General features: G+C 50.7%; 1 protein-coding gene across 2 annotated transcripts in view; it reads right to left on the reverse strand.

The window, feature by feature from the left end:
- Window positions 1-26,258, reverse strand: part of LOC130537378 (protocadherin-16-like) — a 57,033-nt gene that overhangs the window by 22,670 nt on the left and 8,105 nt on the right. For both annotated transcript variants that reach the window (XM_057054170.1, XM_057054169.1), the window contains exons 2-4: window positions 20,793-21,638; window positions 20,510-20,707; window positions 19,569-20,342 (exon numbers count right to left, since the gene is read on the reverse strand). In XM_057054170.1, coding sequence (XP_056910150.1) covers window positions 19,569-20,342; window positions 20,510-20,707; window positions 20,793-21,620 — 1,800 coding nt within the window. In that variant the 5' untranslated portion in view covers window positions 21,621-21,638. The remainder of the gene's footprint in view (window positions 1-19,568; window positions 20,343-20,509; window positions 20,708-20,792; window positions 21,639-26,258) is intronic.

Raw genomic sequence — 26,258 nt, forward strand, 5'->3', positions numbered from 1 at the left:
ACACACACACACACGTGCACGGATCGCATGCGTACTTTAATCCTAATCGGATCCTTAAGCTGGTTTTGTCTGCAGCTCCCAAAATGTGGAAACGGGATCATGATGTGGTTTGTGAAGCAACTCCAAGATCTGTTGTTCCAAAGGGACCAAACACACACACACACAACACACACACACACCACACACACACACACACACAACACACACACACACACACACACACCACACACACACCACACACACCCCCACCACACACACCCCCACCACACACACACACACACACACGGGCTTCCCAGTGAGGAACACATGGAATTGCTCAGCCTTCTGCTCGCATGTTCCACAGATTTCAGCCTCATTTTTGACGTCTCTTTTCAAAGTTTCCTCCTCGGATTCAGGATTCCGCTGCTGCTGCTGCTTCCCAGTTTCATCGGTGAGATCCGTCTCCTTCCATCATCTCTGGGAGCTTCGGAGCGTTGCTGCTTCCATGATTCCAGAGTCCAGCAGCAAACGCTCCGTCTGACTCCACGTGGTCCAAAAACTCCGCTCCTAATCTCCCCTTCCTCTGCCTCCGTGCCTGCCAGCCCTTTTTAATCTGGAATGTTTTAATCTTTGTTTTTCCATCTTTTGGGCTGTGCTTCCCACTCCCCCCCCCCCCCTTCCCCCCCCGCCACTCCCTTTGTTCTCCGCTGGGTGTGGCCAACCACCAAGGTGCGGGGGACAGACCCGGCCCGCTTTGATTGGTGCTAATCTGCAGCATTCCCGGTGGCACGGAGCGGCAGCGGGTGGCACGAGCTGCCCTCCCGCTCCCACGATGCTGCCAACAAAGGATGCGAATGATCCAGCCTGTACGGGAGGAACCAGGGAGCAGGAAAATCAGGCTGCTGTGAACGGAACCGCATCCAAAGGAAGACAGAATTCCGCAGTTTGTGCTTCTGGGCTACTGAAACTTCTCTTCCAGTAACGTTGCACCTTTGGTCCCAAAATGTTTCATATTAAATTTGCTTATTCAGTTTCATATCTGCAGAATTCATTCCAACTGACTTCATCTTCCCGTTCAACACCGGGCCTCATTCCCGACCCTCCCGACACGAGGGAGCGATAGGTTGGAAAATTACACACAATCAGTGTCCCGTTGCTACGTGGCACCGGGAGACTGTTTTCATTCAGAACGTTCCCAGGCTGAACTGTAACTGTCATCACGGCTCCGCTTTGGTCCACACACGATCCGGGAGCGAGCGTGAGCGGCGCCGGGCCGGATGTGGGCGTGTCCTCTCCGGACCTACAGCCCACAGGTGTAAACAAGGCTCGGGGCCAGGTGGATCAGGTGACCGCCCACTCGGAAGCTACGGAGGGATTTGGCCTCAACAATGATGAAGCACAGCTGGTTTGGGTCGGGATGCTGCGGTTTGAGGAGCGGAATGTCGGGTTTGAGGAGGTAGCTGGTAGGAGGGAGCGCTGGACCCTGGACCACCGGGGCAGGTCCGGGTCAGGGTCCGGGTCAGGGACCACAGTTACAGACAACAATCACCGTTGTTTGGCTCAAAAGACGCAGCTCGGCTCTAGTTTCTGACAAACACATCGGAATTACGGAATGAAACACTCGGAGCAGGTGGTGCCGGTCGGCTCTGAAGGGGAATTTCTGGGTTTTATGGTCAGCTGACTCACAGCAGAGCCGATTCTGGGCTGTGGTCGAGGACACAAGTTCATGTTTACGCAAAGCTAACAAGGAAATCTGCGTGAAGGGTTTACGCTGCGTTAAATCGCCTCGATCTAATTTGCACAATTAAATCAGCCCAGCTGGAGCCTTCAGCTCTCACCCTGCACCGTTTGGTGGCTGAGACGTGGACGTCCAGAACCGGACACTGCGGTGTGAGACGGCCTTGGAACAAGACAGGAAATGATGCGATAAACCAGGAAGTTGCCACTATTGTTAGGAACAAAGACGGAAGTTCTGCTTGGAACGATATGCTAGCACGGGGCTGCGTGCTGCACACACACTCTGCACACACACTCTGCACACACTCTGCACACACTCTGCACACACACTCTGCACACACACTCCCCGTCTCCTCGTCTCCGTCTAACCTGGTTACCAGCAGGTACGGCGGCGTCGGTGACATTCTGCCTTTATTAGGGCGACATTAGTGAGGACTGATGACTGTCATTAACCTGGTGACAACAACAACATTCAGCCTTTAAAGGTCTAACCAACAGGAATGACTTTAAACTAGTTAAACCCGGTGACCGGCTGATGACCGGGTCACCAAACTGACTGGGAAGGTTGCTGCACACTGGAGGCTTTTGTTTGGACTGTTGGACCTTCTGATTCGGATCGCACCTCAGATTCAGGGAGACACGTGCACGCTCGCCGTCCGCGACACCCCCCAGCGGCCCAGATCCTCCTCTGATTCTGTGACGCCAACATGAACAAATGTCTCCTGCCGACGGGGAGATCCAGGACAGACGTGCACGGTGCCAGGACAGACGTGCACGGTGCCAGGACAGACGTGCACGGTGCCAGAGCTGCCCCCAAATGACAGAAAAACCCAGTGAATAAGTATGAAAGCAAACTCTCCCAGACTCATAAAGCAGGAAAGCTTTAGGCGGGGGTGGGGTGGGGGGTGGGGGGGCTGGTCCGTGCTCATGGTGGGGGGCAGGGGCGGGGCGGGGGTGGGGGGGCTGGTCCGTGCTGGTGGGGGCGCACATCTGTTTAACTCCTCACCTAGGATCAGAGCTGTGAGCAGGACAAAGACCTTCATGTCTTACACATTATTACAGATGCTTAATTGTGTAAGATCAAAGATCAATAATGGAGAGAAACAGGGTTTGCTTCTTGGTTGTTGCTATGGTAACAGCATCATTCAAACAGAGGAATCGGTCCTGCTCACCATGAGAACTGGGTCACCATTAACAAATATGTTTCCCTTCCTTTAGTTGTTTGTTCTACCTTGGTTCTGTGCCACATGGGTCCAGGAACTGAGGAATGTTGGGATCATCTAGGAAACGGGATCAACTCTCACGCTGGGATTAACATGAATTATCAGTTATGAGAAACCCAAACGGGCTCCTGCTGGGTGGAGCAGGAGTCTGTCTGTCCTTCAGGACATGTGGACAACCGAAGCGGGTCCAGTGCTCTGGAGCTGCTCGGGTTCAGGGGGGCTCGTTCCAGGAGGACCAGAACCAGGAAGCAGGAACGTGAGGGGAGCTTGGGTTTCGTGAGACGACTTTGAGTCCTGGCATAATGAAAGTGTGGGAGTCGACCTCGGGCGCCGCCGTGCCGCCACACAGAACAAAAACGGTTGCTTTGTCATCAGAATTCGGGCGCGACAGACGTCTTTGAAGCCGGACGGCAGTTAAGTTCAGACAGATGGGGAATAATCCCGTCAGTTTAAGGTTGGAAATCCTCTCTGTGATGCACACGGACTCATGAAAACAGTCTGCAGCCAACGTGCGCTAACACCAATAAACACAGTTGTTGCCTTCGTGACTCAGACCCACGTTTTGGAGCGAAACCTGAGCGGCCCCTCAGCCAGCACATGGCCAATAGCTCTAGTAAATGTTTTAGCGCTGCCGCATTAAATATTGAGGCAAAAGCACGAAACCTGATCCCCAGTGGGTGTCGAGGCAACATTAGAGAGCCGGTCAGCGTTCTAAACTAGCCTTACAGATGTCGGTGAGCCGGGAGACACGCGAGAGCAGATGTGCGACGTCCAGCCTGGAGCTCTGGGCCGTCTGCTCCTCTGATAAGAGCATGAAGCCGAGCTCGGCTCCGCCTCCCTCAATAACGCCGGCGTCTGTCTACACGCACCCATGATGCATTTCTCTTCCCGACCAAACACATAAACAGAGCAGATCTGAGGAGGTGATCTGTTGTTTGCTTACACCTAAACTGTAGCATACCTCAAATCTCGCCCCCCCCCCAGCGAGCGCTGACATGAGCGATTCGTTTGAACCGTCCTGCTCTTACGAGCACTCCAGCTCAGGCCGCCCCACATTTACGTGCACGTTGTGTAAACACACAGGATGGGTTCGGATGGGAACATTCCTGAGGATACGCTTACTGAGCCGGACAGGTTTGGGTCCTCCAGATAACCGGAGCTGCGTGAAAGTGGAGCAGACGCAGGACGGCGTGAGCGACACGAGGTGCACGAGCAACATGGTGCACGTGACAGCCTGCTGTTCATGACTGGGCCACTGGATTCTGGGGGGAAACTGTCGCTCCTGTTTGGTACAAGGACGAATGACGTCAGACGGATACGAGGACAACGAAAACCCTCCACCCCCCGTGGAAGGTGACCTTCACCTGAGCAGCACCGCACAGACGGCTGTCACATGACTCTGCTCCATCGCAGGTGTCCAAACCACCCGGATCTCTGCACCGGATCATGTTCCGGACATTTTTCCTAAATTCTTGAGAGCGAAAAAGCTCGGCCTTCAGGGGTCTGTACGTATGAAGGACAGGTCGGACACGTGGCTCGGCTTCCATCTCAGCACCGGCTCGCTGCCTCGGCCCGGTCCGAACCCATCGGGGGGGGGGGGGGGGGGGGGGGCTAAAGCAGACATCCATATGTGGACATGCATCTGCTGGATCCACCCTGAAGGATTGAGGATGAGACCCAGAGACCTCGATGGATGTGGGAACGTGCCGAACAAGCCGAACCCAAAGGAAGCGTGTGTGTGAGATGAGAAGCCCTGTTTCCCCCGTCCCTCTCCCAGATTAAAGCCCTCTCCTTGTCCCCTCCTCTGAGCTCGTGTCTCTGCCGTTAAACCCGTAATTACTCTAATTCTCTCACAGCTGACTCACCCCAGAGGTGGTCGGCATTAAACTGTGCGCCAGACGGAGAAAACGGCGCTGCAGCGCTGAGATCATCGGTGATAATTCACTTTTTCCCACCGTTCCACACACTAATGACAGAGAGGGTGTGTGCTGCTGCCTTTGGGTCAGTGGTGACGTACTAAAGACAAAAAGGAACCATTATTTTAGACATGATCAATAGATGCTCTCAAACGAATAAAAAAACAATAAAAAGTGTTGCGCAATAAAATGGAAGCAGGTCCCCAGGACCTTATGTGAGGTGGGAATAACCGAGTCAGGACGGCTGTTCAGGAGGGGTGAGGAAGGAACCCCATGTGATTCATGTAACTTTAATAGATGGGGACACAGGACGGAGCCTGAGGGTCGGATTACAGCTCCAAACAGGGAGGGGCCAGGTTAGAAACCAACTGGTAGCATTCCCGTGCCCAGGTACCACAAAGTCTGGAGCAAGAGCAAAAAAAAAGAAAAGGGATGAGAAAGAACAGACGCGAGGAAGCAGACGGGAGTGGGGACGAGCTGAAACCGTCCAGTAAATCACAGCCCTCCTTTTCTCTGTAAATTCCCATAAATGAGGGACAGAAAGACGCCAGCGGCCAGTTTAACGGTTTAAATGTGTGCGGCTCCACGATGAAAGGGCGGCGTCAGCCCCCTCTGACCTTCACATTGGCCCCCTCCATGGTGACACTGATGCCAGAGCCGGAGCCCAGAACAAACTGGTGACCCTAACCGGGTCTTTTTAAGCTTTAGGCCTCGGAAAACTGAAGACACGGGATGCCCGTCGCCCCGACCCGTGGGGACCTACAGACCAGAGATGTTTTTCCTTTGATCTGTTTGTCTTTGCGTTGACAGCCGACTCAGCAGCTCCCGATGTTGGACAAGTTCTGCTTTTCTGAACTCGTGATATGAACTCTGTCAGGAGGAATTCTGCCGCCGTCGTCGGGCCCTCAATGCACCTTTGTCCTCCACACCTGAGGAACGCCAGCACGTCTGACACGGTCTTCCTGTTTTCCCAGTCGAGCCGAAGCCCCTCGACCCGGAGGAATCCCCACCCTCATTCCAAATGTGGGAGATTGATGGCTAAAGCAGACAGTAGCCTGTGTTCACCCCCCCCAGTCCAGGTTTCCTCCATCGCTCCACCCCACGGTGGAATCTGAGGGAGCGCTGTCTGTCTCCAGAGGGGACAGTGCTCAGGGCTCTGCTCAGTCCCTTTACAGCAGGAGCCAGCTGTCAGCCACCAAATGAACGCCGTATGTGCACGCTCCTGGTGCACAGCAGCCAAGGTGACCTCTTAATGCTATGATATAAGGCTTTCTATTTGTGAGCATGCATGTGAGTGGTGTGTGTTGTGTGTGTGTGTGTGTGTTGTGATGTTAATTAATTGGAGGAAAACAAAAGGGAGCACACATTGAGCAGATACATGGAAAAATGAGTGAATGGCTGATTTATTAGGTGTATAATTGCCATGTCGTGCATGTCTGTGTGTGTGTGTGTGTGTGTGTGTGTGTGTGTGTGTGTGTGTTGCAGAGGGCATAATGTACAGCTGCAGGATTAATGGAACACCCATCACACAGACCACCAGCGCTGCTTTAACCTTCTATAACCACACATTCGAACAGAAAGAGGGTGAATTTTGAGGCTGGGGAGTTTGCATGTTCTCCCTGAGCCTGCCTGGGTTCCTCCGGGTCCTCCGGCTTCCTCCCACAGTCCAAAGACATGCATGATTGGGGATTAGGCTAATTGGAAACGTAGGTGTGAGTGTGAGAGAGAATGGTTGTTTGTCTATACCTGTTACCCCTGCGATCGACTGGCATCCAGTCCAGGGTGCTGGGATAGGCTCCAGCCCCCCCGCGCCCCTCAGTGGAGGAACAAGCGGTAGAAAGTGAGTGAGTGAGCGAGCGAGCGAGTGAGCGAGTGATGAGCGAGTGAGTGAGCTCCTAACGAGCCTCGTCAGCGCTCCACCTGCCGCCTCCACTTCATGTCCCTTTTTGTGTGTTTAGGCGAATATGTCGGCTTCACCTTGGTTGAACATTTATTTCAGATTTTCTCTTCTCACTCCCCTCATGAGGCAGAACGGAACCCTAACCCTATCTCCTGGGCCGAAGATCCCCTGGATCCCATCCTGCTGTGTGTTTAGTCGATGGGGAAGAGAGTAAAGCTCGCTCACACACACACACACACACACACACACACACACACACACGCCACACACACACAACACACACACAGAGTTGCCATCATGGCATGAATCGAGTTACGGATGCAGGAGGATGAGAAAACAAGCTTCTTCTCCAGTTTAATCTGTGATATCCTGGCTGCTGCGATACACCACATGTTCCGTAGTTTTGCTGCTTTTCTTTTCTCAGTCCACAATGGAATTCTTTGTAAAGCCAAGAAACGATTGCAGTGTTTTGCAGGCATGAAGATTAGTGTTGTGGAAGCCGGGAAACTATTAAAGATCTAAAGTTCAACATGGGAAAAGGCTCCTGTAGCAGAGAGCACAGGTCAGACAGCCAACACGAGATGAAACATGCAGATACACGTTTTGGAGCTGTTTTCATGGGGAAATATGCTGTTTTAAGGTTTTGATCAATGCACTTTAAAGATAAATGAAAGTTTTTGAACGTCCTTTGCCAAATTCTCTGCGCTCTGGCAGAACCGACAGCTGCTGGAATACTAAACGAGCCATTGATTGGACCTGAGGGAGGACAGGCTCAGGACGTCGCTCTCATCGCTCTTCTGTGAATGAAGGCAGCTTGAGATGGAGGATAATAATGTCTCTCCAGGGCTGCAACAGGGGACATCAATTAAGGTAACAAATCCCTCCTCTGAGAAGCACCTTGCAGCATTCATGGAGGGACAGGCAGGAGAACTGCTCCTGGGAGTGACGGATTATCGCATGGAGCTGCGGGCAGGAACACAACGAGAGGGAGCCAGATGGAGCAAAGGTCAGCCCGAGGGGTCAAACGTAGGGTGTGTGACTGGACTGAGGAGTCTGCTGGGAAAATCCACCTCAAGGATGAATAAAAGCGGGGACGGAGAAGACAGACCGGGATGGACGGAGCGTCCTGGCGGCAGCCTAAAGCACACTGAAACATGCATGCAGCTCCACATGCAGCCCCACATGCAGCCCCACATGCAGCTCCACATGCAGCCCCACATGCAGCCCCACATGCAGCTCCACATGCAGCCCCACATGCAGCTCCACATGCAGCCCCACATGCAGCTCCACATGCAGCCCCACATGCAGCCCCACATGCAGCCCCACATGCAGCTCCACATGCAGCCCCACATGCAGCTCCACATGCAGCTCCACATGCAGCCCCACATGCAGCCCCACATGCAGCTCCACATGCAGCCCCACATGCAGCTCCACATGCAGCTCCACATGCAGCCCCACATGCAGCTCCCAGCACTAAACATGTTCATCACACTAAGGAGAGACAGCGAGGCCGCCCGAGAGGTGATTGTTGCCAGATGAGCCGCGTCGTCATCCAGCCGCACTCTGTGACAGACAAAAGGTTGCACTGACTTCCCTGCGTGCTCACATGCACACATGCATGCATGTGGGTGAGAGAGAGGGAGAGGGAAGAGAGAGGAGAGAGAGAGGGAGAGGGGGAGAGAGAGAGAGGGAGAGAGAGAGGAGAGGGGGAGAGGAGAGAGAGGAGAGAGAGAGAGGAGAGAGAGGAGAGAGAGAGAGGAGAGAGAGTGGGGAGAGAGATTGCAAGCTGTTGTTTTTGGGGGAAGGGTCTCATTTCTGGAATGAAAGGACTAAATCCCCCATTTCTCCCCAGTTAGCGGGCAGCTGGCATATGTGCTTCCCATTCAAATGGAGCGACATGTTTAATTTGACAATTAAGAAAACAAAGGGCTCCATTTAGAGCCGCAGTCGGTGGCTCGGCGCGTGAGCGAGCGTCCAAAATCGAAACAGTCGGAGGAGGAAGTATTGTGGATGCAGAGGTCTGGAACCAACCCGAGCCGTCAGTTCTGATAAGAGCTGCAGCTTAAAAAGAGAACGAGCATGAATATAGTTTATTTTGCTATTTCCAACCAGCGCGCCTGCCCTGCGTGCTTGGAACATGACCGGGACTATTACCTCAGTTTACCTCCAGGCAGCAGCAGGATTTATGGGTCCTGCGAATAAAACTTATTTTCAGCTGGCAGGGAATCATTAACGTCATATTAAGTCACGGTTTTGGTCCCGGACAAGCATTATATTATACATCCTGGAAGTATGTGTCAAATTAAGGTGTGTTTCCAGAAAGCCGGATCAAGAGTTCCTGCCTTTTCCCTAAACACATCGCTGTATCTGCTCACTTGGGAGACGACGGATGTGTTTTCAGTGGAAAATAATAATAAAGAATTCACAATTTTAAGCACACATGTTTCAAGAGGTCAAAATTTTAAGTGTGTCCTCACGTGGTCGGAAAAACCCAAACTGCATTCCAGGTTTAATGTCGATTGTCTTATCACAAGACACAGACCTCCTCTTCTCGCCCCCCCCCCCCCCACACACACACACTCTTACCTCCCTGTGGACCTGAGAGTCTTGTTACCATGGTTACCACTAAGCGATGGCTCCAGCCCCTTTGAAAACCATCACGGTTCCCCTTTCACACACATGCGGCCGTGCACATGCTGTCTGTGTGAGGTAATGGCAGCCATCCCTCACACGGGCGAGTGTTCGGAGTCTGCCGGCTCCTCTGTGCCCCCCCCCACACACACACACACACACTCTCTTTTCTCCTGAGAGCACAGAAACATACCTCAGGATAAAGGGTGCCTCCCCAGCACCCTCCTCCACTTACACAAAGACAGAGACGTTCGTCCTCATCTGGGCCTTTTTCATTTGCAAACACGATCAGCTGCAGCAATTAGCGTCTGATCAATATTAACGGAGACGCGTGCACCGACTCCGCCGTGTGTGTAGGACAACGTGGCCGCCTCGTCAGACCTCTCCTAACGCTACTCAGCTGCTCCGCTCCTGCTGGAAGGTTCCCCAAAGACGTTCCAGTTCTTTCCAAGGACGAGATGAAGTCACACAAAAGCACCCTGGCTGATGAATTGGCTGGGCCCCACCTCTCCTGACCTGCTTCCACGTCTCTCGTTGCCGTGGTAACCAGCCTAGCATGACCTGCACGCGCCACGCTCAGCATCTAGACATCTCTGCTCCTCTCAATCCTGGACTGTATCTGCTCCTCATATATCTTTTCTTTTTTGGGGACTTTGTTTTTACAGCTTTTTGTACCAATTCCTTCACATTTGTGACGGCTCATGTTGGCTGATTTCGCTTCCTGTTTTAAACCCGTGGAGTTCTGACAGTCCCGATGTTCAGGTTGACGCCAGTTTCCATCAGCTGTTTCTAATGTTCCTTTATTCACCTTCAGCACCCGTCGGCCAGATCTTTTTTGTTTTCAGAACCTGCCAATGATCTTTTAGTTCCATTGTTCAGTCTAAATGGGACACTGAGCAAGAATGCTTCACCTTCTTTCACTCAATTAAATCCAACCTTATTGTTCTCTCCGTTATCACATCAATGCTGATTGTGATCAGATGCTGCCGAATCCGTCGGGACCTTTCATGGCAGCAGGAATCATCTGTTCTGCATCCCTGTCTCAATACACATTAGCACCGAGATGCTCGCAATCAGCAGCCCCTCTTTAATCGCCCCCGGGGCACCAAAAGGTTTCACTATCCCATCAGTGTGTGTGTGTGTGTGTGGGGGGGTATTAATTGTTTTGTTTTTGCCTGGATTGCAAATGCAGATTATCTCACCACACACATGTTTCACTCATATTACCGTGCGTACTGGTTTTCCACATCGGTATTTATTGGATGACGTCTGCTCGACTCCACAGTGACGCATCCTCGTCCCTGCAGCCTTTTATAGCCTTTTATTGCCGACCTTATCTCGGTGGGACTGCATTGGGGGTGCAGGGCTGCGCAGCCGCTCCCCCGTTCACTGGAACGGCTGCTTCAATGTCAACATGTCATTAGAAATCACTGTTTCGACCAAGAGTGAAGCCACAAAATTTGAAGTTGCTGTCAGTAAAAATCAGCCAAAAAAGCTTTAAGGTTTCAGAAGCTTTCCATCACAACTTCTGCTTCTATTTGTTCTCATTTCTGGTTCCAGTGTCGAGCTTTTAGTTACAGCTCTATTTATGCCCACAGACCTGTTTTACACATACTATCTGCTGAATGATGAAGTAGACCACCTTCTGGAGGTTGCGTGTCAGACGCGCCCACAATTCCCTCTAATGCTCGTTGAGTGTATTCGCGCCTGGACTTTTATGTGGTCCAATGCCCTCCGACTGCCAGGTGTGAGTCAGCCAATGAAAGGAATCCTCTGGTAAGGTCATAAAAAAGCGTTTCCCTTTTCATCCTCCAGCCAGCCAACTGCTCCCATTCGCCTGGAGCGTCCTGCTCTGCTGAGCCATGATGTGAAAACATTAAGCTGTAGTGAGTGACGGCGGCAAGGGTCACCAGACGCAGACACGGAGAGTTGCCTGGTGCAGCTACCCCCTGCTGCTAATTCATCTGATCCTTTTGGTCCAGGAAGTGCGATATTTTAGAGCCGAGCCTGCTGCCTTTCCTGATCCAGACACGCAGACCTGTAATGTACACCTCCTCTGCATTTCTGTCACATGTTGCTTTCGCTACATCCTCTATAGGACTTTACTACTTAAAGACGGATGTGCTATTTCAAAACCGAGAGATTTACCCGCGGTGGGTGAAAGAACTTCCTTAAAACGGTGCGAGGCCCACTTGGACGCGATAAGCCGCACTAAATCTGATCCAAAACCACAGCGCTGAATTTGAGCCACATGCACCAGAATTGTTGGTTCTCCTAAACTGACACTAAATCTGACACATCCTCACTCTAGAAGTGCTTCAAACAGGCAGACGAAGCCCAGGCCAAATCAGATGATTTACCCAAACGCCGCCAATACCTACGGGCCGAGCCAAAAGCCCGTAAATGCACTCAGTGTGAGGTTAAAACAACAGGCAGCGACTACTGTTTCATGTCAGAAAGATTCATCGCGCAGTCCTCACACGACTCCAACACAAACAGCTTACGCCTGATCCGACGGCACGGCGAGGTCCTGCGAAAACGCAGGTCTCCGTCCAAACGTAACAGTGGGAATAGAAGAAGGCAAAGACATACAGCGTGGAGAATCTCTCTTCCTGCTCGTACAGACCACCCTAGAGAGCCCAAAAGTGTCCTCAATTAGAACGCCGGGTGCACTTCTGAGAGCTTGGAGGATGATCGAGCCCATTATTATTGATGAGGACCCTGAAAAGCTGCATCAGTGCCGGATTAAGATATTAATGTTGCCATGATTGTGCAATTAAATGAGACCTTGCAGAAAGGAGAGACAATTGTTTAAGTAGAGGGTGGTTTTTAGAACGTTTGAGCCACGTTCTGTTGGCTGTCAGTGTAAAATGGAAAGAAGCTCCAAGGATTACTCTTTAACCGAAAGCTACTTATTAAATGTTACCCTGCTGGTCCTGTGTGGACGGGTTCACTGGGTCCAGGGGGCTCAGAACACGCCTGAAGATGGAACCACTCGTGTTAAAGGAAAACAGGCAAAAGTCTGGAATGGTGCTTCCCTTTCTGATCACCTCTCTGCGCACTGTCATCACTCATTTTCTTGTTTCGGTTCCCGTACCATTGACTTTGCGGTTTCAGATTTGTACAGTTCATCGAAACAAATCACAGCCGCTTCCCATGAAAACAGTGAGTGTGTTTCCACTCCCGCAGCCCTTCCAGTCCAGTCGGACCAACGCCGCCAGTGACCACAAGCGCACACGCAGTCAGCACGAGCCACAGTGGAAATAAGTGTGTTTTTCTAATGCTTTAACCCAACCCACCGGGATTTATTCGAATTTTCCTCCTCTTTACGAACAATTATTTACAAATTAATGCTATCCAGCGCCTAGCCGAAGTCCAGCAAAGGCTCGGGTGGGCAGGTGGTAAATGGTCAGAACTTCTCTTAAAAGAGTCCACGCCAGGGAAGTGGAAACTTTCGTTCCCTTTCTTCTTCTTCTTCTTTAATAGACATCACATGGTGAGAAGCATCCTTATAAAAGCTGAAGTCCAGAGAAAAGCCAACACGCCTGACAGAAACGCATCTGGGAGATGTGAAGGAAGTGGGAGGCTGATGTGGACCATATTGAATAAAAACTGCTCTGCTCGGCGGCGCCATTTCTCTGATCTCGTACGGACCGGGCAGCATCGGCGGTATTGTTTCATTTCGTGTCTTTTGGCGCCGTGAAGCCAACATTGGATACGGAATACCGACGTCTCCCTCCGAATCTGCCCACATTTAGGTCTGTGAGGTAAGATGAAGAAGGCGATAATTAATTGGATGATTCGTTTGAGAAGATAAATATCCGAGGATGTGCAGAATTGGACCCGTGAGAGGAAAATGTCTGGCGCAGGGAGAGACACAAGAGGAGGAGCCGAGCCAGCCCGACAACAGCTCCGAGGCTTGAAGACAAAACTGTGCACGGGAGCGTACACGTGGGGAAAAACACTTAAATCATTCATATTTTCAGCAGACTGTCACAGTTTGGAGTTTTAGTTCCACAATGTGACCATTGTTATTTGGGTTGCCACGGTGACATAGTGTCATTATGCAACGTCTTCCTCATCCAATTCTCTGGTCTCCAGTTTCTTATAGTTCTTCTGTAACTTCTTGTTCTGGCACACAGACAAAATGTTCATTAACCTCTGTCGACCTGTCTGTCCTCACATGTTCCTTAAAGTTGCTGATTCCATCATTCAAGTTAAACAAAGCGGCTCCTCCATCTGTTCTGAGTTTTCTTGTCCATCTCAGGGAACGTCACCACGTGACGTCCACAACTGTGAATGAGGGAACATGGCGAGTACGTCGAGCCTGTCAGGAATGCTCGACAGCCCTCACCAACATTCCTGAAACTACCCCTGACCAGGGAATTTTCTGCATGGGACAAAAAACAAACATTCCAGAGAATCGACCCCTGCAGCGAAGACGCACGGCCACTCCGAAGGTTCGTAATTGATGGTGAAAGTTCCTGTGGACAAAACACAGCTGAACTCAGCAACTCGGAGTGGAATGCCCCTGTCACGCCCAACAGTGACTTCAAATGTCTCCATAAAGCCAAATCTGATACACTGAGAAACAAGAGCTCTCACCACCCCAAAGTTATTGAGCACCTGCTGCCCCCAACTGCAACCCCGACTCCCTCCGACGCCAAGGAGAGCACTCATTCATTTACCACGTTAGCCCACAGTTTCAGAAAATTAGATTAGTGTGGCCAAATGCTTTGTGTCACCTGCTGCGTTTGTGCGTGTGTGTGTGTGTGTGTGTGTGTGTGTGTGTGTGAGTGTGTGTGAGTGTGTGTGAGTGAGTGTGTTTCGTTCAGGCACAGGGCCGTTTGAATATCCCTCCATGAGCGAGTTTCTTTCTCTTACGTTGAGCATCGACGGCAGCTCAGACAATGAGAAAATGGAGGCCCAGCCGGGAGCGGGGTCGTCTGGAGGGCCGATAAGTTTCACCAGAAACACAAAGCAGAATCAGCACAGGGGCGCTGGAGAAGAGCGATAAGCTGACGAGCAGAGACGGACAGAAAAACGGGTGCGTTCGCCATTAAGGGGTGTCGCGGAGGAGCCTGCAGCTGTTTGATAACTGTCTGTTCCACAGTCCCTATTTTAGTCCCGTCAATGCTAAAATGTAATTTTTAAATTTAATTTAAGTTAAACGAGTCTGACTTTTCAGTTTGGGACGAGTGGAGAGGAAATTGTTTCATGTCATTTGCAATTCACCGACCTCTTTGTGCTTTTCCATTACAGTGGCATTTAATCTAATATTCAAGGGGGTTTTAGATTTCCTGGCGAAATTTAGTGGCCCTGCATTGATGCAATTTTAGGAAGAATCAATTGTTTCAAAGACAAAAGCACAGAAGGAACAAGGTACTTTCCAAAGTCGCATTTGGCTCCATCAACCCATCCCTGAAACCCCAAACAGTAAAACTCCATGTATGGCAACAGAGGTGCGACTGGAAGAGCAGAGGAATGGAAAGAGATGCTTGGGAACAGCTGAGATGAAGAAAAGGAATAGGAACCATTCAGCTTGGAGAAGAAAAGCCCCTCGCTGCCATATGGTAGAAAGTATTGAGCTTAATGAGGCATGAGGCCATCCTCTCCACAGAGGCACCGGCCAGTCACATCACACATGAACGAACAATCTGATTTGGGCTCTCGAACGCAGCCTCGGCCAGCAGCTCGTGATATGGAACAGAACTGCTGCTCCTGGGGATAGAAAACAACCCTATTTACCCAACACGTGCCAGAATCCAACACCTGGCAATGGGCAGACAAATATTCCAGTAGAAAAAGGAATCAGCAGGGAATCTGATCTCTGAACTGTTGGGGGAAAAAAGGAGCTCCGCGAGTTTATACAGACTTTGCAGTTTGAGTCTCGGCAGCGGAGCCAAGATCTGCGGTTGGAGGATGTAACGATGACCCGCCGGGGCCAGGAATCACTCGTAAACACGAGAGCGGCATTTATTTGTTTGCAGCGCAGCCAAGAAAAATGCACACTTGACTGAAGAATGAGGGGGAACTGGACAAACCGAAGCTTCGGACCGGTGACGCCGATATGTAAAGAGACACCAACGTGTCGGATCAAATCATGGACCGGTCCCACCAAGAGTTGTTAAGACGTTTCACTCAAAACAATAAATGTCAGCTCCGAAGGAAAGTCGGAATTTCGAAAGCCAGTCTGATTCCCATTCCCGGCATTTTCATGAAAATCCTTCCAATCGTGCTGGAGTTGTGGCTCAGCTGCCATCTTTCCAGCACGGCTCCGGCTGAGGCTCCGGTACTGGAAGTCACATGATTGGGACCTTTATGGACGAAGCCGTTTGTACCACAAAGTGAACAAAACCCAGCTAATTGTGTGCTGGAGAAACATGGATGTTGTTTTAACTTTTAAAAAATTGCTGGTCTCAGAGTTCGAATTTAACTTTAATTTCCATTTAAAATGTGGAAAATATGAGCAAACATTCCCAGAGTGTGAGGATTTGGGCAGGAACACAAAGATCTTGTCAACGTCACCTGTGTGTGAACAGGTGAGAACAGGTGATAACTCCGAATGTCCAGATCCCTCATCACGTACTTCCTGTCGGCACAGTTTGCAGCTCCGAGACGGAAAGACGGAGGAGAGTGTGTCAGAACCGAGGCCAGCTGTTCCCGGCGATCGGCCATTTGTCAAATCTGTGATCCGGCCTCTGGTTGTGTGCAACCCTGGGCGTTTGTCATCGCTGATCAGCTGTTAGATGCGGTTAGCTCCGGCCTGCCTCTCCTCTTCCCTCGCCTCTTACTCTAAACCCAACAAGCACACTGATGGACGGAGTCAAACACACTAATCGGGCTTTCAGCAGAGCGGCGCCGATGAAGGAAAACAGCAATTCATTAATTTTCTGTCCGGTTTGCAGGTTCCACACAACCGAGGAAGATTCCTCAGGTTACAGGAAGCTTCAGCTCAACCGTTTCCTCCTTACATGTTTGGCTCCAGCGCCTTATTCAAGAGGAGGAGCCTCGGCGAGAACGTGCACGTGCACCTGCTGAACATGATTAGTCGTTCCGTAAAGAATACTCCGTGTAGTATTCCGTGTGCAGCATCTCTCACATTTTGACCCCTCTCACATGTACTTAATGACTTTCTTTCGGGTTTCCATCGGACCGCCGAGGCCTGCTCGGAAGGTGAAGCTCATTTTAGCGAGGACGACCTGCTGAGGCTAAAATGAAACCATCATTCCCTGGGAAAAGTCAACACTTTGAACACCAGGAATTCTGTGTGTCAGTTATCCAGACGAGCCACAGTTATTTAATGTCAATATTGTAATTACTTTTATTTGCTGAATTCCTCTGCCCAGCTGTGAGGTATAACCTTGTAACAGGAAGAAGCCAAACTGCAGCCCGAAGCACATCTGTGCGTCTGTCCACGTGATTGAACGCTGTTTAACAGCCTTGACCAGGAAACCACATGCTAAACATCACAGGGGAGACGCATCACCTGCTGAAAGGGAGTTCTTGGCACGTACGGAGACATATGACATCCAGGCATGCGCATGTAAATTCAGCACGCAGGCAAATTCTCCCATCCTGTTTTGGAAGTTTTGTTGTTCCCCTTTTTTTGCCGTCATCGGTTTGTGTTTCCTTTAGCGAGCGCCGCTTCTCATCCGCGGCATCCTGCCGGTGCTGTTGCTCTGGCTTCCCAGTGGTCCGTTCACGCCATGAGAGACCGTGTCATCAGACTGGTCTGACACCACAACGCAGAATCCACGTGGGAAATCCGCTTAGATGCTGAAAAGCGAGGATTAGAACCAAGTATTCCGAACAATTTAGCGATATTAGTGCCAGTGATTTCCGCTGTCACTTCTCACCAGCAGCCACAGTTCATGCTGTTCTCATGATCTCAACCTTCAGGATATGAACCTGAATCCGATGAATGTACACAAAGACACACACACACACACACACACACACACACACACACACACACAAAGAGGCACCATAGCCTCTCCTGCCTGCCTGAGAAATGCTCAAAGGAAGCAGGGGGAGAGGAAACCAGGGAAACCAAGAAATAAATAACTCCTTTGTGTCAAGGCTCCATAAACAGCGCTACACATTACAGATTACTATAGCATCCGAACCGATAAGCAGCTTCCTACACATTCTTGCTGCCTGAGTTTGTTGGTGCGAGGGAGAGAAATTGCAAAAATTAGAAATTTTTAAGCGAAGCAGAAGGACGGCAAATCGACCGAGTTAGGAGACAACAAAAGACAGACAGAAAAAAGGGAAAATAATGGGAAAAAGAAGCACTGCGGTTGGCGCAGAAAGGGAAACTGCATCTTACCCTATTTGTGTTATTCCGCCTTTTGCCCTGATAACATATTTCCCCCCATTTTTTCCCAGTTTTACACAAACTGTCCAAAATTAAAACAAGGCCAGCCAGGCGCCCATAATAATCCCCAGCCAAACAGCTATTGTTAGCTATTGTAAATATTGGTACAATTCTGAGAACATTCTGCCTTTCTGCCTGCCATGATTCTGTTCGGAACGTGACAGACCACCACAATCCCACTGCTGCCCAAAAAAACTGGAACACCTCACCCAGACGGCCCAACAGTCGGCTGGCAGGCACACGGAGACAACACAGAACAAATCGAATGCTGCTGGGTTTTTTTCTGCATTCCTTACCTGCACAGCCACATATTCCACTGGCCTAGTTAAACCTATTCCAACTACTATTATCCTGCAAATAGCAGACCTCTTGGGGAGAGTCTTGCTAGAAGAATCTTGGCTCGGTCCAAACAAGCCTTGAGGAACGTGCTGGAATGAGCGGATCAAGCCTCATTCAGTCACGCTGGTACTTTGGAAAACCACCCATGATGTCTGGCATGGGAGGATGCCTGCACCTAGTGCCAGAATATCTGCCAGCTAGGATTAGGAAAACAACTAACATTGGATTACTGTATAACTGCAGAGACCTCTGGAGTGGAGGTCCAGGGGTTTTCAGTTACTGGGTCCAGCCTAATTAGAGGTGCGTTGCATTGTTTAGAACCTTTCCAATCAAAGCTCCCGGCTGAAGTTGACATTTCTTGTTATGTGACTGCAAGGAGACAGAAAAATACAACAACCGGCACAAACGGGTCACATGTTCACTTGTTCAAGTGTGACATGCTAAAGAAACTATTAGAGGGAACCTGAGTGTCTCTGAATCTTAATTATGTCCTTTAATATCACTCCCACCTGAGCTGGTGGGACTCAAACTCAGGCCTGGCCTGCAAATGCATCATAACCAAAAATCAATGACAGATTTATCGTCGATTTAGCTTCATCTACCATGTTTTTATTGTTATGTGTTCCTGTCACCTTTAATATCCATTCCATTCCACCTTCATCTGTGTGCCTCGTCTACACAGAAGCCAGCTCCCTAAATTCTGAGAAGCTAAAAAAGCTTCTTCTCAGCCTGATCACTTTATAACTAATGACAACCTGCGACGGCAGTTGCTCCAAAATGTGCTTGAGAAGTTCAGGACGTGCAAACAAACGTGCAGTTATCGTGTTTCATTCCTCAGGAGAGGTCCTCCTTACACATAGCAAGTGCTTCTCAAACAGATAAAAGCGGGACAGCTGAGCTACAATGAGACGGTGTCCACGCCGCGTCCATGGTTTGGTTGCCGCGGTAACCCCTGAGGTGAGAGCGAGGCCATATCAGCAGACAGTAAATCTTCACACAGTAGCTTGAGGAATGCAGGTGAAGCTTTCCTCCCTGCTGTTCTGCAAATTTCTCTTCTTCTCTTACAAATGGCTTGGCCTCCTAACGGCCACAGTGGACGCCGCTGCTCGTCCACTCTTACGCCGTTTCTACGAACCAGCAAATTCAAGTGCACGACTTGTTTTTACCACAGACTGGTTTAATTTCAGCACAACTTTGATTTCCAGCTTTTGGTGGGAGAGGAAAGGGAGAAAGCAACAGAGCAGGGCCATAAATATTGTGAGAACGAGATGACAGAACACCTCAGAGAGGGGCTACGCAGGTTTGGCTCCATAAGTAGGGCAGCAGTTTTCTGGCCAACGAGACTGAGCACCATGACGATTAAAAAAAAAGGCATTTCCCGTGCAAATGAATTAAAACCCAATAAATTCAACCTTAATAAGGCTGAAAAGGAGCGTGGAAGGATGTAAAAATGTCTTCCTTACCTCTAAGAAGCAGGTCCCAGCTGGGGTGTTCTCCTTGATGGAGGCATTGTAAAAGTTGCTGGAAAACACCGGCGTGTTGTCATTGACGTCCTGCAGCACGATATCCACCTTTGCCGTGGACGACAGCGGCGGCCGGCCATTATCCATCGCAACAACAGTCACACTGGGGGCTGGCTCCGATTCAAAATCCAGAACAGTTGCTGTGGTAATGATCCCAGTTACTGGATCAATGGAGAACCAATCAGAATGGGAGTTTTTGCTCTTGAGAAGTCTGTAACGGACGTCCCCATTGGGGCCTTGGTCCTTGTCCCTCGCAGTGACCTGGAGAACGAAGGAGCCTGGGTAGACAACTTCAGGAATGGTCTGTCTGTATGCCTGCTGGTCAAACAGGGGGGGGTTGTCATTGACATCGGTCACCTGAATGGTGAAAGATGACTCTGCTCTGAGGGGAGGCGTGCCAGAGTCTGTCGCCATAACCCTGAGCTCATAAGAATCCCGCTCCTCTCTGTCCAGCTCCTGATCAACGTATATCAGGTAGATTATGCTGTCCTTTGTCGTAAGAGCAAACTTCCCATCGCCCCCCTCCAGGGACACGTTCACATTGGCGTACTCTCCGTAGTCTGGATCGGTGACAGAGATCCGAGCTACGTACTGGCCTGGTTGGGCCCCTTCTGAGATCCTTGGAGAACCATCCTCACTGAGGAAGATGATGGTCATGGTGGGCTGGTTGTCATTGTAGTCACGGACATGAATAGTCACGAATGCATTGGTCACCTAGGAGGATAAATGACACATATGTCACATGAGGTCCCTTACTTTACCCACACTAAGGGTTAGCTCAAGGATTTCCCCCCAAACTCTACAACAAAATCAGATGAACTGCTAGAAGTCTTCTCCTGCTATTTAAGCTGTGTAAAAAGATCAAATATATCATGAAATACCTCCGGGTGGCTGGCATTATCTCTCGCCTGGACCACCAGTTCATGGACTCTCTTCAGTTCGTAGTCCAGGGGCCTGTTGAGGGTAATGACACCCGTTTTGACATCCATGACAAAGTAGCGGTCAGGGTCACTCTGGCGCCGGTTGATTTCATAAAGGACCAGACCGTTATCTCCCTCGTCTTCATCTGTCGCGAAGACCTGTGAGAAAAGGTTAGACACAGAAGTATCGTGAGAATGCAGCAGAGCAACGATTCAGGGCCTGAAGACTGAAGACTGAGCGGACCTGTAAGATGCTGCTGCCTTGAGGGAGGCTTTCAGAGATGATGGCGTGGTATCGGCTCTGGTTGAACATCGGTGCGTGGTCATTAATGTCAGTCACGATCACTTCTAGGGTCATAGACCCGATCCTTTTGGGCGATCCCCCATCAAAGGCTTCAATCATAAGGGTGTAGGATGAGCGTTTTTCTCTGTCCAGCAGTTCACCGATGACCAGGTCCAGATACAGGACCTTGTTTGTAGCTCTCTTGGTTTCCAGTTGGAAAACCTGACCCACATTTCCCTCTCGAATAGTGTATCCTTGGGTGGTCAGCTGGTCCTTGTCTGCATCTGTTGCAGGCTCCAGGGAAAACCTCGTTCCAATTGCTGTGTGCTCTGGGATTTTAAGCACGGCTTTCTTTTTGGGGAACTCGGGCGCATGGTCATTGATGTCGTTAACTGTGATGGACACCTCAATCGTGACACCTGTCATCGTCACGGCGATAAAGCTGTAGTGGTCCCTCTTTTCCCGATCCAGACTTCGTGCGGTGGTGATGATGCCGGTGGTCTCGTCAATGTTGAGATCGCTGCCCACGCCCGTGCCCTCGTGGTCTGAGATGAAGTACAGACTGGGAGTTTCACCCGCAGGTAACCCGGCGCTGATGTCTCCAACAATTGTCCCCGCCGGCTGCCCTTCGTCCAGCTGCAGCTCCAGCACCCCGAGGACGGTGGGCGACTGCACCAGAACGAGGACTATGTAGAAATAATAGAGCGGCTCCTGTCGCCCCAGGCTCAGCCACTCGGAGGGTCCTCTGACCCACGACCTCCGTCTTGACCTTTTACTTGTTAACAGCATGACTGGGCACTGCTACACCTGAGAAGAGAGAGACAGAGAGACTCTGTATTAGAATCTGACCCCTACACTAAAGTACTACGTTAGCTTGAACAACAGCAAACAGCTAGATTATAACATGTGTTCCTCTAAAGGAAAAGAGGCATCAGCCGGTAACAATGGAAGGCTCAAACGAAGCCACATACTGTCTCAAAAGAATTAAAAGTTATATTGAACCAGACAAGATACCCTCTACATTTTGATTTCTTAAAGCAAATGCTGGTACAGAATGATAGAGAAATATTTGGAATGCATGGGAAAATACTGCGAGCTTCCAGCTGCTTCAACAGGACCTTTATAGAGAAGTAAAGACAGTAAGCCGAGCTCGCAGATTCCCCAAACAGTAAATCACAAATCCATGAGGATAATATCCTCCTTATGGTCAAGCTAAGTCAGATTTATCATCAGGAGGAGATACACATGCTTTAACTTTTGTTTTCACCAAAAATACTCGCTGACTGCAACAAAGGCAAGACTTTATGAGGCTATCAGAAACTCACCTAACACTTTCTTAGTTACAAAGCAACACATTCAACATCTGGTACCTCAAGTCAAAACAATCAGAACTTTTTTTTTTGCCCAAAAAATATTTGGCCCAGGTTTAGTGTGCATATTTTCAAAGATCACCACAAAATTCTGGAAACACACTGAAAAAAGTGATGGCATTGAACCTGAGTGACTGTTCTAAATGCTCAGAAGATAGATGTTCACCGAGTGCTTCGAGAAGCTTTACAAACCTTTATGCTCAAAATAAAACCAACTGTGCATGCTCATCTCATATTTACAAGGGAAGAGTTATTGAGCACGTAATTCTTCAAAGCATCGTGTGATGAGGAAGACTGTTTGGTTCCGACATAACCGTTCCAGTCGGAGCAGAAAGGAAAGAACTGGGATTACGTCCATGTCTTAAACTCTAACTGCTCCAAATGATCAAACGTTCAAATGTGTGACATAAACAAAGGACCAGTAGCCCACAGGAGTTTAGTCACCATAGAGGGAGTTGGCCTTCCCTCTCCCGCTATATTCAACAGTGCGATCGCTCCCCCTGTGCACGTATAATCTGGGCAGTTAACTTTGGGAATGTTGTCCAAGCCAAAGGAGAAAGGCAGCATTTAGCCTGCTGCAGGGTCTCAACAAAGCCTGGACCGAGGCACGGATGGATGCTCCTGCAGGTCATCGCGACGGGTGACTGCTATATATTATAGTCTGGTGTGGAAAAATACACCTTTTTTGGTCTCGTAACATAATTGGAGGAGGGGTTATATTATGGTCACACATGGAAGTGCTTGACCTGTTTGATTGTATTCATTTATTCAGGTTTTTGCCAGATAGCTGAAAATCCTCACAATCCCTCCAGCACATGGGGCAAAAACACTATCTGGGATCAATAACACGCATGTTAGCGAATGAATCCTGCTGCTATTTTACATAACACCTGCCTTTTTCTCCCCCTGACCCAGCAGTTTATGAGCCCTGAGAGGAGAAAGGATTAATAAACTCTATAGCCCCACTGGGACAGATAGCAGGAGACCGATACCCCCCCCCCCCCCTCACCCGTTGACCTTTGCATGTGTCCAGACGGCTGCTGTGGACAGTTGCTACAAATCCCAACCCGGGACTCTGCACACTCGCACCCCCTGGTCGGGTGTTTGTCTTGGTTCTGATGACCATTTTGTGCATGTGGGACTATTTGAGTTGTTTAAGGGGGAAGTTTGAGGAACAATTAGGGGCGTGATGATGAAAAGAGACCTTTCTATTGGCGAGTCGGAGCCCTGGGAGAGAGTGCAGGACCATACGGCAGTCATTGACAGCACCGGGGAAACAGACAAAGAACAAAGTGGAGGAAAAAAGTAAAATTAGGACACACACAAAAAACCCCTTTCATTCCGAGGAGGGATTTCAGTGTTTGGCTTAACTGGCCTCTGTTCAGGCAGCAGCGTACTGGAGGCTTGTGATTGAAGTGGGAAGTCAGGAGGTGGACTCTCAAGGATGTGCATGTGCGCGTGCGTGTTCCTTCTGGTTCTCTCACCATCGCCGAGTCAACCAAAGGTTACGCTGATGAACAGATCGCACGGCTGCAATCTGTCACTGTCAATGAGCAGTCGGCGCATGACATCATCGGCCCGTTTCGGAGGTGTGCAGTGCTTCACATGTGTTTACTCTGGAAAACACGGAGGAGCACAGAGAGCCGGGTCCAAACTCCACCGCGGGCTGAGAGAATACGGCCCAAAACAGGCAACCTGCTTCACTCCCTCTAGTGGTGCTTTGGGAAGATCTGCTGGTCTCTGCAAGCGATGCTTCCAACCGGTACGTTCGCGCTTGTAGAAATCCTGAATTCCGAGATCAGAGTGTGGAAGCAGCAAGCTCCCTTCCCCGTGTTGCCCTCTCCTCTTGCATCCCGACACGACACACGTGCACGCGAGGGGTGACATCATTTCGGTGCAACCGCACTGACAAGCGGGCCAGACTCGCAGGGCTCCGTGCAGTCTCAGCCACATTATTATCTGGCATTACACCCCCATAATCTGCCCCCGCTGCACGGAACCCTCAAAGCCTCAAAAACACGGGGCTCCGCTCCGGGCCGCTCTGGCCCAGCGGAGCGGTCCAAAGCGGCGCTGCACGTGCGGGAGGATGCGCGCGAGCGTCTCCACGCCGTTTCATCCGCGTTGACAACAATGGTCCATTTTCCTCAAGCCCTGCCATTTCCAAGCAGACCTCTCTTTCCATCCGTTTCATGCTGCTCCTCCCCCCTCCCGCTCTACCCCACCTCCCTCATAATGGATTTAACAGCCCTGGCCAGGCACGCCACGGCGAGCAGTGGCCGCACCACATGACCTCCAGCTCAACCGGAGGGGTGTTTTGTTCTGCTTTGATGAACAGCACAGGAGTGAGGTCCAGAGAGCTCCTCGTGGGTGGAGAGGTGGGTCTGGCACCGGAGCCAGGAGCCGGGAGCTGCTCGTTTAGACCGACAAGTGCTTCTGTGACACTCTGAACAAACACAAGCCAGATCCCGGGATTGACGGCGGAGTCAGAGAGGGGAACGAATAACGGGAAGAGCTGTCAAAATAAAAATGTTAACGCGCAGGAATTCTCAGGAAAGACGCTCTTGATGGTTTTTTGAGGAAACCCGAGAGTTTAGCTTGAGTTTCATTAAAACATTTGTTTTGAAACTGTTAAACCAACACTGAACCTTGAGACTAAAAGATTGGGGCAGGTTGGGGCTGTATGGGGCAGGTTGGGGCTGTATGGGACAGGTTGGGGCTGGTTGGGGCTGGTTGGGGCTGTATGGGGCAGGTTGGCGCAGGTTGGGGCTGTATGGGGCAGGTTGGGGCTGGTTGGGGCTGGTTGGGGCTGTATGGGGCAGGTTGGGGGAGGTTGGGGCTGGTTGGGGCTAGTTGGGGCAGGTTGGGGCTGTATGGGGCTAGTTGGGGCTGGTTGGCGCAGGTTGGGGCTGTATGGGGCTAGTTGGGGCTGGTTGGGGCTAGTTGGGGCAGGTTGGGGCAGGTTGGGGCTGTATGGGGCAGGTTGGCGCAGGTTGGGGCTGTATGGGGCAGGTTGGGGCTAGTTGGGGCTGTATGGGGCAGGTTGGGGCAGGTTGGGGCAGGTTGGGGCTGGTTGGGGCTGTATGGGGCAGGTTGGGGCAGGTTGGGGCTGTTTTGAGCCACCTCACCAGCGCCGTGCCCTCTCCTGCTCTTTCACCCGACCTAAAAAGGGGGTTTATGGATCTAATAGATCTCAACAGCAGCCGCTCAGACGTCCAGACAACCGGCGTCTGCACATTTACACGCGCGCTGAAACATACGTGCACACGCGGCCCGGGGCACCATCAATATTAATGCCGCCGCGTCTCAGAGAGTTCACGAGTGTGTCGGGTCCCGGCTCGGCCGGGGAGCAGCCGGAAAAGCACTCAGGAGCTGCGAAACCCAAACCTGGTTCGCTGGGAATGTGCGTCTAAGACGGGACAATTTAATTAATCATGATGAAGCGCTGGCGAGTTCTTCAGCTACAGTGAGAGGCGGCTCTTCAACCTGCATCCTTTCATTTGTTCCTCCATTCCTCTTTCCTAATTAAGAACTATCTCCCTGAAACAGGAGAAATGCAGCCTTCGTTCCTAAACTCTGGAATCTCGTCAGACGGCCTGGCTGCAGGACCGGGTGACGAAGGGGGGCACGTCATCACAGAAACTGCTAATTCCTCGGCGACATCGAGCCCCAGACTGGCGGGATCGGTTCCATAGACCTACTGGTGGATCCTCCACACGTTTTAACCCGTTCGATCCCGCGGGGATGCAAAGGAAAACAACTGAAGACTCGGATTTGTTTCTTTTCCGTCAAAACTGGAATTACAGTCGCACGCTCGCTCTTCCCAACAGCAGGCGGCCCCCCCGTGACGGGTCGTCCCGGGTTTCCCTGCCCAGCGGGCCAGGAGACGGTGACGGAGACCGAAACATGGAAACCCGGCTCGGCTCAGCTGCCGTGAGCGCGGAGATGTGCGCACGTCTGCGTGCACATAAATAACGCACCCTCTGAACCGGCAGCGGAGCAAGTGAAAACACAGCTGGAGGTGATTCACTAATCTCTGGACCCGCCTTGCCAAGCGAAT

Source organism: Takifugu flavidus, chromosome 14 (assembly GCF_003711565.1).
Source record: "Takifugu flavidus isolate HTHZ2018 chromosome 14, ASM371156v2, whole genome shotgun sequence".
NCBI classification, from domain to species: domain Eukaryota; kingdom Metazoa; phylum Chordata; class Actinopteri; order Tetraodontiformes; family Tetraodontidae; genus Takifugu; species Takifugu flavidus.